Below are 12,204 nucleotides of genomic sequence, written 5' to 3' on the forward strand. Positions count from 1 at the left end.
GTCTCTCAAAATGTGATAGCCAGTTTCCTGACTATCAAACATTCAAGACCCTGTGGGTGAATATGTGCCCTGAACTGTGCCGTGCTGTACCCTATACCAATAATCCACTAGTGTATAGTAGCGACAGAAGCAGTCCTTGAGGCAGCAACCAGGTTGGCCAGGACAAGAGGGACAAAAAAAAGTGGGTGTCGGGCCTAATTCCGTGTAGACACAGACACATCTTTTTTGGGGTGCCTTTTGGGTTGGGGTACCAGGAATAGCATCTCATGCAGCCAGCTCACTGCATCTGTGTTGGCAGTTTGGGCCACAGCACGTTCTGGATACAAAATGGCCGTGATGATCTCTTCCTGGAATTTTAGGAAGGATCCAGTTGCTTTGTAAAGCACAAAAGCGTTCTATAGAGCCAACTGAAATAAACATTTTTTTGTATCAGCGTCTGGCTTTTCGAGAACTAAGTACGGCTTCATCATTTGGCAGTTGAAGTCCACCCCTCCCATATTAAGGTTATAGTAGTGGACACAGAGGGGTTTTCAACAACACTAGCTTCCGTGGAAATTTGGATGTCCTGTCTGCATGAATGGAAGACAGGACAAAAACATCCAGTTTGTCCTTTCACTTCACTATGAGCAATTCATCATTGCTCAAGCAGGCTTTTTTCCGCTTTTTCCCCTTTCTAAAACGTTGCGGGAAGCCCCGGGGAAGAGGTCACACAGTGCCACATGCACCAATTCCAAGATTGTATAAATGTCTAAATAGTGGAACGCTCGAATAAAAATTGTCCACGTATAAGTGGTACCCCATATGGAAAAAGGCTGACACCAAGTCCCAAACTATCTTGCCACTGCTCCCCATGTGACTATGTTTTCCCTTGTAATTTCAAAAATTACATGAATTACAGGTATAGCCTGTTGCCCTCTCACAGGTCTTAAACATTTTGAACCCATACCTGGCACTCTTGCTGAGAAGATATTGTTTGAATGCAAAGATGTCAGAAAAACTAATAAGGGACTCATCAACACAGATGTTTTGCAGGGGAGTATAGACATCTGCAAATTTGTAGTTAAGATGATTTACGAGGGGGCTGAATTTTGTGAAGTCGGTCAAATTTACCCCGAGAACGACAGAGTGTATTGTTGTTGAAATGCATAAATCGCATTATATTCTGGCCATGGCAGCAGAGAACATGGGTGTGACGATCGCGACGTCAGATCCCTGCCCGTCTCACCAAACTTGTGACCGAAGGACTAGCCAATCTAAATCCGTCACGTCACGTGCGTAACAATGCCACACCCAGCTGCACCCTGCACAACGATTTTCTAGCTCACTGGACCACAAATCGATGTACCGGCAGCCTGAGCGTGATTGTTACTGGGTCAGGTTAATTACGCAATTAACCCTTTACACTGTCACCACCTCCTTTTTGTACAGAGAAAGAGGAATCTCAGCAATATCACCAGGATGATTGGATAATCGTCTGTATACCACTGTCACCGCAGGCAGGTTATACAGAGGGTACATATACATAGTAGCGCTCTTCAGCGACAGGAATTCGTAATTTGCATTAAAGAGCTTAAGTAACAGTTCAACACTTTCAGAAAGAAAGATTTATTACTAAAAAGGTCAAAAGGGTGCAATAAAAATATTTACAGAAAAAAGATGTAACCAATACAGTGAAACTCGAAAAATTTGAATATCGTGCAAAAGTTCATTTATTTCAGTAATGCAACTTAAAAGGTGAAATATATGAAATAGACTCATTACATGCAAAGCAAGATAGTTCAAGCTGTGATTTGTCATAATTGTGAAGATTATGGCTTACAGCTCATGAAAACCCCAAGTCCGCAATCTCAAAAAATTAGAATATTGTGAAAAGGTGCAATATTCCAGGCTCAAAGTGTCCCACTCTAATCAGCTAATTAAGCCATAACACCTGCAAAGGGTTCCTGAGCCTTTAAATGGTCTCTCAGTCTGGTTCAGTAGGAATCACAAGCATGGGAAAGACTGCTGACCTGACAGTTGTGCAGAAAACCATCACTGACACCCTCCATAAGGAGGGAAAGCCTCAAAAGGTAATTGCAAAAGACGTTGGATGTTCCCAAAGTGCTGTATCAAAGCACATTAATAGAAAGTTATGTGAAAGGGAAAAGTGTCGAAGAAAAAAGGTGCACAAGTAGCAAGGATGACCGCAGCCTAGACAGGATTGTCAGGAAAGGCCATTCAAAAGTGTTGGGGACTTTCACAAGGAGTGGACTGAGGCTGGAGTCAGTGCATCAAGAGCCACCACACACAGACGGATCCTGGACATGGGAGTCAAATGTCGTATTCCTCTTGTCAAGCCGCTCCTGAACAAAAAACAACGTCAGAAGCGTCTTACCTGGGCTAAAGAAAAACAGACCTGGTCTGGTGCTCAGTGGTCCAAAGTCCTGTTTTCTGATGAGAGCAACTTTTGCATCTCATTTGGAAACCAAGGACCTAGAGTATGGAGGAAGAATGGAGAGGCACACACTGCAAGATGCTTGAAGTCCAGTGTGAAGTTTCCACAGTCTGTGTTGATTTGGGGAGCCATGTCATCTGCTGGTGTTGGTCCACTGTGCTTCATTAAGTCCAGGGTCAACGCAGGAGATTTTGGAGCACTTCATGCTTCCTTCCGCAGAGAGCTTTATGGGGATGCTGACTTCATTTTCCAGCAGGACTTGGCACCTGCCCACACTGCCAAAAGCACCAAAACCTGGTTCAAAGACCGTGGGATTACTGTGCTTGACTGGCCAGCAAACTCGCCTGACCTGAACCCCACAGAGAATCTATGGGGCATTGCCAAGAGAAAGATGAGAGACATGAGACCGAACAATGCAGAAGAGCTGAAGGCCGCTATTGAAGCATCCTGGCCTTCCATAACACCTCAGCAGTGCCACAGGCTGATGGCTTCCATGCCACGCCGCATTGAGGCAGTAATTGCTGCAAAAGGGGCCCAAACTAAGTACTGAGTACATATGCATGCTTATACTTTTCAGAAGTCCGATATTGTTCTATGTACAATCCTGGTTTTAGTGATTGCATGTAATATTCAAATTTTCTGAGATTGTGGATTTGGGGTTTTCATGAGCTGCAAGCCCTATATATATATAAATACACAGAGAACAATAGCACAGCAAAGAGATAACAGAAAGAAGTTTAGGTAGATAAGTACTTGCCAAAAAGCCTTGGGTTAAGCAGCTTCAAGTCTCATGAGCCAAAAAGGATTTCTTGTCTCTACTGATAGTTTCGATGTTAAAAGCAGGAGACTCTTCTCTTCTCTCACACACAACTCTAAGCATAACAGCCCTTTTTCTAGAATTTCAGCAGGGTGTCTCTTTTGAGTAGTAACCAATGGTCTCCTTTTGGGGAGGGAGGTGAAGGTGGAGCCCGAAGTTATGACTAGAAGCTCTCATAGCTGCTATTATGATCCATAACTTTTCCTAGGTACATGTAACATTCCACCCATGGGTAGATTAATATGCAGACGCATCTGCGGAATGGTTACATATGAAATATACAATTGAATGGTTCAAGAGATATACTTTTCTGCTTTTCTATGTATACCAGCTAAGGTGTGTAACATACCAGGAGAATGGCCTCAAACTGAGCCTTCCGAATACAGGCTCCATATTTAGGTAATTATGTCCTACGTGAAGATATCAACTTATATGAAAAGTGAGTTTTTAAAAGTCTGATTTTATGACCCCTTGGAAGGTCTTTTGAAGTTCAGTGAAGGACTCGGTTTATACTTTTACGATATGCCAGATTGCACAGTTTCTTAGACAGCTAGGCCAGAGCTCCCTTGGGGGTTTTATAGCTCGGATTTTCCTGCTGTGCTTTGGCTACCTGTGACCTCTGCCAACACACAGGCCACATGTCACCCTACAGCGAGGGAGGGGGATGAGAGATCTACAAGATGGAGGGGGCAGTCTGCTTTGGGAGTGAGAAATGATATAACATAGAAAGTTCTTAACAAAATGGAGGGCAGCGTCCGTCTCTGTGTGCACGACTGCTACAATGGGCATATGATGAATTGGGTCTGTGGACCAATACAACTGCAATTCATTTTTTTTTTCGGAATGCTTATGTTGAGGGTTAGGACCAAAAAAAAGTTACATTTGGAAACCGTAATAGGATTCCATGCAAATGGTCTGGCAAAGTTAGAATCTGGGTTGGCGGCGATAAATTGTTGTGCATATAAATTGCTTTGATCCACAGTCAATGCATACAGATCTTCCAGGAAAAACAGCTCCAAAAAATCAAGTTAAATTTGCGGTTTCCACCTGAATTCTGGGTTGGGCAGTGAATGGGGGAAGTACAGGTGCTATTTGTGAATTTGTGGGCTGCCAATCAGGATTTGCAAGCACTTCCGGACGGACACTATGGACCTGTGTGTAAATTTTTGGCGGCTGCAGGACACTACTTGTGCTAACCACTGCACCAGCTTGTACTGCACTTATGGGACTCGTCACGTCAACAAGTGATACTGCACTGCTGGTATGTTTAACACTAGAATGTACTAGGCCGCTGGTGCTCACCAGTTCACCATAAGGTTGAACACTAGCTCTAGCACTCTGCTGCATATGAGAATCATCATGCAATTGTAACACCTCAGCAACCTGGGAATGGGGTCAGGTATGCCTGACCTTAGCAGGGACCTCTACTCCAACGTCTGAGCTACCTGTCACTGTGCTACTGCTGTCTACAGGTTCGTATTCTGAGCCTGATTCTACCAGTGAGGCTTCCCGTTCGCTTTCATCTGACATGCTCAGAATCCTGTAGGCCTCTTCACTAGAATACCTTTCCTTAGACATTTTGGCCACTAAATTTATAGGTACCTAGTGCGACTCACGGGAAAAAGAGTACTTGGGTGTCAGGGACTGCTTGAACCACTACAAAGAAATTTACTTGCAAGTGCTAGCAGAGATCAGGCCTGATTCCGCAAGCACTACAGTTTTGTGTGCAATGTGATCTACTGACACTGCACTTGCTGGAGGAAGAAGGGGGGTAAGCATAGGGGCTAAATGAAGATGCTGGTAGGTGACAGAACAGATCCTGCTACCACTGCAATTTGGGGACACTATACTATTGTGAACACTGGTATAGTTCTGATCTGATCAAAGATATTGAACCGTTCAGACACTACACTATACTAGCAATGGAGGTTTATTGTGTATGTGAGCATGTTCCTGGCAATCAAAGGGTTACAATGTGATGACTGATGTAGTGACTGGCAATCTGACGCTATCTGTGAAGGACGTGAACGCTATCTGAAGTTGCAGGTAACACTAATACAGTGATCAGAAAAAAAAAAATCTGTACACTGTACTGACACTGGTGACAGGGCAGTGAAGGGGTTAACTGGGGGGCGATCAGGGGGTTACATGTAACCTAGCTCTGATTTTACTGTAAAAATGTGCTGTTTTTTACTCACATGGATCTGCTTTCTTCTATCTCTGGAATGGAATGTGCCCTGAGAGGGGAGACTGCATCAAAAAACAGGTACAGGAAGATCTGTGATAGGGCAGGGATCAATCAGCAGATCCAGGCCAAAGATCACTGGCCTAAATCTGCTGATTGATCGGTCGCAGAATCACGGCACCACTGGGTTGGCGGGCACACCCCCCAGCCCGTGATCACGAATGTGTGTGTGTGAGAGAGATTTTGCGCAGGGAGCCTGCCCTGTAGCAGTAATTCTGCTATAGGGCGGAGCTGAAGCAGTTAACTCATGCATTTATTTATGTCTTTTAGTGAATTGAATTTACCTCCATTTTATGGGGTATTTACTAAACATTTTTGCTTTTTGAGGTAAATATTGCATGAAGGGATAGTGAATTAACATTGACCAATTGTCATATTTGGGAAAAATGTGTCAGAACACCTAAATACCTCATTTGATATGCCTTGGTGAATGGAGCCCACATTTCTTCAGATCTATGTACAGATACATTAATTGAAATATACTTAGATACAACAAATTGCAAAACAGATTCTAGTTTTTTGATTAAAGATGGACTTTGGGAAATGGGGACGGACACAGATTTACTTTAAACAAGTTTAATTTAAAGTGGTCGTAAACCTCAGGCATTTTTATGTTTTTACTGCTGTGTTCCAGTGCACAGATTTTACCTCACTTTCTGAGATAGGAAGTCAGAGGGACAGAAGTGATGAAAGATTAGCCTGAGGAATAGAACAGAATGTTTCAACCAGTGTGCCTTCTGGTCTCATAAGGGGTGCTTTGGCAAAATCCCTACAAATTACCCAAAAATTGTATACATGCCAGCAGGTGGATCAAGGCTGCCTTTTAGTTACACAATGTCACAAGTTATCACTGTGCACCACTACCACCTTCCACTGGTTGATAAGGAGAATGTCAGGTGCCTGACAGCATACTTGTTTGCACATCCTCTGCCCCTCTCCATCAGCACTGGGGTCACACTAGTTGAGTGAGGGAGAGAAACACTGCAATTACTATTCAGTACCAGTGTGTAAAGATGTATTTGCTTTGGAAGAAAAATTACAATGGGAGTTTTATATATGTGGATGTTGCTGCATGCATGTTATGTAAAACTATCAGTTTAGTTTTTACATTTTATAATGGGGTGCCTCAAAATAGTGCAGAAAGGGTGCCTTGACTGAAAAAAGATTGAGAAACACAGTTAAAATATCTGATATTTTCATTGTTGTATGCGTTTTCATGTACAGGTGATCCCTATTCCACTACTGCTCTATCCTGGGACAAAAAGCAGGAGGAAGCCACCCCAATGAACACACGCAAACACACACAGAAGACTGGAGGGGGCGGGGGGGAGAAGGGCAGGCACCTTAAAGGCAGGGGTTAGCAGTGCAGGGATGTGTTCATGGTCTACCTGTCACCTGCCCGCGGTCGACAGGTTGTCGACCCCTGCATTAGATAATGGTTCTCTCTTGTACTTAATTCTTCAGTTCTGCAGTAGAATTTGCAATTAGCACTTGTTTACACAATAAACTGCTAGTGCCAGAACCAGTAAATTTGCATTTATTACTTAAACTGCACACAAATATTAGCCTTTAAATGCAAAAATATGTAAACCGCTTTTATTTTTCAGATTAGCCAGGACATGTTTTTTCAGATATACAATTTAAATATTGGATTTTCACCCATGAGATATTTGAACCTCTTTGTCTTGTCTCTTACAACTGTATTTTGTGAACTTTTCAAACTATAAACCCAGAAAAGTTGATGATTAATAACATACCTGTAAGGCCTTCACTGTTTGTTTCTGAATCATACACAATGCACAAGGGTGACATATCAGTAATGTTAAGGGACTCTGCGAAATGAGCACAAAAGATATGAGTACATTATGTCCTCTATGCAAAAAAAAAAAAAAAAATACGATTTTGTACTCGCTGTAAAATCCCTTTCACATTGACGAACACAGTGACTCTCATCTTTGTATCCATAACAGATAGGGTTTTGTGGTGCCGCCTACCAGGAGTAGGACACTAGGCAAAAAAAACTCAGCACCTCCTAAGGGCAGTCTTCTCTTGCATAAAACCCCCTCACTGTATAGGTCACCAATTCATAATAAAGTGTCAAAAACTCCAACAGAGGAGTTAGTGCTGTGTCCGTCTATGAAAGAGATTTTATGTTGAGTACAAAAATCCCATTTTCTCTTTTCTTGATCAACGGACACAGCGACTGTTCTTTTGATATCCATGACCATCAGGGACGCCCCAAAGCAGTGCCAAAAAAAGAGGGGTGGACAAACCAGCAAAAGAAGCAACCAGTCAACACGGCAACCCAAGAACCTCCCCAGAGGGACCAATGAACACTGCAAACAGCAGCATGCAAACTTTGTGGCCAAAACTAGCTTACAAGGATGCCAAAACATCAACTTTGTAAAAGTGTATACAGACAACCAGATCACTGCCTTACAAAGCAGACACAGATCCCTGATGTCGGAATTCCCAACAGGCAGTAATAGCCCTGGTGGAATGCACCTTCATAGGGAAGGGGGCATACAGTACGCCTGAAAAACACAGTCTGTCGAATCCAACAAGACATAGTGGCAGAAGAGGCCACCATGCCCTTCCATAAGCTCAAAAAGAGAGTCAGATCTCCGTAAAGAGGCCATAGCAGACAAATACACCAGAATCATCTGGACCACATCCAAGGAGTGCAACGCCACTTCATTGGGATGTAACAGCCGATGGCACAGAGAATGATGGCCAATGTCCTCAATCAGGTGAAAGCCGACACCACTTTCAGAAGAAAGGAGGAAGACAGACGATGAACCACCTTATCCTTATGAACCACCAAATAAAGAGGCTAACACGACAAGCCACCAGTTCCGAAACCCAACAAGCGGACATTATGGCGACCAGGAAGGCCACTTTCTGTGAGACAGTAAGCAAGGGAATATCCTGAATACTCTCAAAAGATGCATTCTGGAGAACCAAATAGACCAACTTCAAGTCTCATGGTTGGAAACGGGGAACGCAAGGCGCCATATGTTAAACCCCCCGAATAAAAGTGCAAATCAAGGAATGCATGGCCAAGGGCCACTGAAAAATATAGACAAAAGCAGAGATTTGACTTTTAGGCTCCAAGCACACTAGCTTATTTTCAAGCTCCTACTTAAGAGCTATTTGTTTTCTGCCCCTAGAAGCAAATAGTGTTATCCTAGGTGTCCATGCACACTTTTGCAGGCTAGAAGTGTTTTTCAAGCTTCAGCATCTAGGAGCAGAAAAAACGGATGACTCATCAGCTTTCAGCAGGATTCCTCGCTGACAGCTGAATGTAAACAAAAAAAAAAATAGGGATTTTAAGGGAAACCCCCCAACATCCATAGCAGACCCTTTCCAGAGCATGCAGCCTGGCAGGCCAGGAAAGGGGGCAGAATGACCAAGCATTCCCCCCCTTCTGAACCATACCAGGGCACATGTCCTGAACATGGGGGGTGCTTTGGGGTGGGGGGCTCCCCCCAAAGCACATTTCCCCCAAAACCCTGAGCAGCATTATGGGGATCTGCGAGCAGGGGCTTATCGGAATCTGTAACACTCTAACAAGGGGGCTCCTAAATCCTGCACCCAATCTGAATAAGTATAGGGTACACTGTACCCTGTACACTCATTCACTACAAAAGTGTTTGAGTAAAAACAGAGAGCCGATTTTTGAAAAGCCCTTTATTAACCACTTGCCCTTCAGAGGATTTACACCCCTTCCTGACCAGGCCATTTTTTACGATGCGGCCCTGCGTTTTTTTAAATGACAATTGCATGGTCATGCGACGCTGCACCCAACTGAAATGTATGTCCTTTTTTCCCCACAAATAGAGATATATAAAAAAAAAAAAAAAAACAATTTTGAGAAAGAAACAATATTTTTGACTTTTTGCTAATAAACATACCCAGTGTAAAAATCAAAAAAATTTCATCGCGTCATAAATTTAGGCCAAAATGTATTAGCCGGGTGCCAGCAGGGAATCACCGGCTGGGACCCGGTGGTTGACAGGTGAGGCCGCCAATGGCGGCGAGGGTAGGGATTGCGCACGTCCCCTACCCGAAAATGCACAATCATATTCATATATATATATATATATATATATATATATATATATATATATATATATATATATATATATATATATATACACACACACACACACACATACATACATATATACATACACACACACATTCACACACATATATACACACACACACACACATGCAGTCAGGTCCATAAATATTGGGACATCGACACAATTTTAAAATTTTTGGCTCTATACACCACCACAATGGATTTGAAATGAAACAAACAAGATGTGCTTTAACTGCAGACTGTCAGCTTTAATTTGAGGGTGTTTACATCCAAATCAGGTGAACGGTGTAGGAATTACAACAGTTTGCATATGTGCCTCCCACTTGTTAAGGGACCAAAAGTAATGGGACAGAATAATAAATAAAACTTTCACTTTTTAATACTTGGTTGCAAATCCTTTGCAGTCAATTACAGCCTGAAGTCTGGAATGCATAGGCATCACCAGACGCTGGGTTTCATCCCTGGTGATGCTCTGCCAGGCCTCTACTGCAACTGTCTTCAGTTCCTGCTTGTTCTTGGGGCATTTTCCCTTCAGTTTTGTCTTCAGCAAGTGAAATGCATGCTCAATCGGATTCAGGTCAGGTGATTGACTTGGCCATTGCATAACATTACACTTCTTTCCCTTAAAAAACTCTTTGGTTGCTTTTGCAGTATGCTTTGGGTCATTGTCCATCTGCACTGTGAAGCGGCGTCCAATGAGTTCTGAAGCATTTGGCTGAATATGAGCCGATAATATTCCCGAAACACTTCAGAATTCATCCGGCTGCTTTTGTCAGCAGTCACATCATCAATAAATACAAGAGAACCAGTTCCATTGGCAGCCATACATGCCCACGCCATGACACTACCACCACCATGCTTCACTGATGAGGTGGTATGCTTAGGATCATGAGCAGTTCCTTTCCTTCTCCATACTCTTCTCTTCCCATCACTCTGGTACAAGTTGATCTTGGTCTCCTCTGTCCATAGGATGTTGTTCCAGAACTGTGAAGGCTTTTTTAGATGTCGTTTGGCAAACTCTAATCTGGCCTTCCTGTTTTTGAGGCTCACCAATGGTTTACATCTTGTGGTGAACCCTCTGTATTCACTCTGGTGAAGTCTTCTCTTGATTGTTGACTTTGACAAACATACACCTACCTCCTGGAGAGTGTTCTTGATCTGGTCAACTGTTGTGAAGGGTGTTTTCTTCACCGGGGAAAGAATTCTTTGGTCATCCACCACAGTTGTTTTCCGTGGTCTTCTGGTGTTGCTGAGCTCACCGATGCGTTTCTTCTTTTTAAGAATGTTCCAAACAGTTATTTTGGCCACGCCTAATGTTTTTGCTATCTCTCTGATGGGTTTGTTTTTTCAGCCTAATGATGGCTTGCTTCACTGATAGTGACAGCTCTTTGGATCTCATCTTGAGAGTTGACAGCAACAGATTCCAAATGCAAATAGCACACTTGAAATGAACTCTGGACCTTTTATCTGCTCATTGTAAATGGGATAATGAGGGAATAACACACACCTGGTCATGGAACAGCTGAGAAGCCAATTGTCCCATTACTTTTGGTCCCTTAACAAGTGGGAAGCACATATGCAAACTGTTGTAATTCCTACACCGTTCACCTGATTTGGATGTAAAAACCCTCAAATTAAAGCTGACAGTCTGCAGTTAAAGCACATCTTGTTCGTTTCATTTCAAATCCATTGTGGTGGTGTATAGAGCCAAAAATGTTAGAATTGTGTCAATGTCCCAATATTTATGGACCTGACTGTATATATATATATATATATACACATATATACATACATACATACACAAGATTTTGTGCACCCGTCACCCTGTAGTAGTATTTCTGCTATAAGGCAACGGGAAAGCGGTTAAAAAAAATCCAAAAAATAAATGTCCCCCAAAGTAGATCCAACATCACGATGAACGCTGGCCAGAGACCCAGGGAAAAAAAAAAAGTGCTGACGCTGGCATCTGACAGCTCCACCGCCAAATAAATGAAGGGGTGGGGTTACCTAGTGACCTACCCCCCCCTAAAATCTTTACCAGACCAGAAGGGCCTGGTATGGATGAAGGGGGGGGGGGCGCTCCAAGCTGTTGTTTTTCCCCAAATTTTAAATTGCTGGCATTCTTTTGTTTACATTCAGCTGTCACCAGGGAACCCAGCCAATATTGATCTTCCAGGTGCAATGATATATCATCCGAGAAGTAGACTTGTGAGCATTTAACATTGTGCGGATCACTGAATGGGACAATCCCGTCCTTCAGAACATGGGTTTCAATAGCCATGCTGTCAAAGCCAGAGATGGTAAAGCAGGGTGGAAGACTGGACCTTGGGATAGAAAATCCTCTCGAAGAGGCAGCCGTCAGGGACTGTCTGCTAATAGCCGCACCATGCAGTACCTGGTACGCAAAGGCCAATCTGGGGCTACCGGAATTAATGGAATCCATCCGATATCCTGTGGAACAGGCGGAGAAGCAGCTTGAGAGGAGTGGAGACGTAAATCAAACAACACAGATCCCACGGCACCACACCAGTGCAACCACCATGGGATCCTTCGCCACAAAGCTCGGAACCTTCCTTTTGAGGCCAGATTCCTGCAGATCT

The 12,204-nt window shown here is 43.3% G+C and overlaps 1 protein-coding gene across 3 annotated transcripts in view; it reads right to left on the minus strand.

Moving 5' to 3' along the window:
- Positions 1 to 12,204, minus strand: part of CENPC (centromere protein C) — a 149,156-nt gene that overhangs the window by 17,153 nt on the left and 119,799 nt on the right. For 2 of the 3 annotated variants that reach the window (XM_089669985.1, XM_089669984.1), the window contains exon 21: positions 7,254 to 7,328. The exons of the other annotated variant lie outside the window; for it this stretch is intronic. In XM_089669985.1, coding sequence (XP_089526111.1) covers positions 7,254 to 7,328 — 75 coding nt within the window. The remainder of the gene's footprint in view (positions 1 to 7,253; positions 7,329 to 12,204) is intronic. 3 annotated transcript variants of the gene reach the window in all.

Source organism: Staurois parvus, unplaced genomic scaffold (assembly GCF_062004578.1).
Source record: "Staurois parvus isolate SC_StPar_1 unplaced genomic scaffold, SC_StPar_1.0 ptg000086l, whole genome shotgun sequence".
Taxonomy (NCBI): domain Eukaryota; kingdom Metazoa; phylum Chordata; class Amphibia; order Anura; family Ranidae; genus Staurois; species Staurois parvus.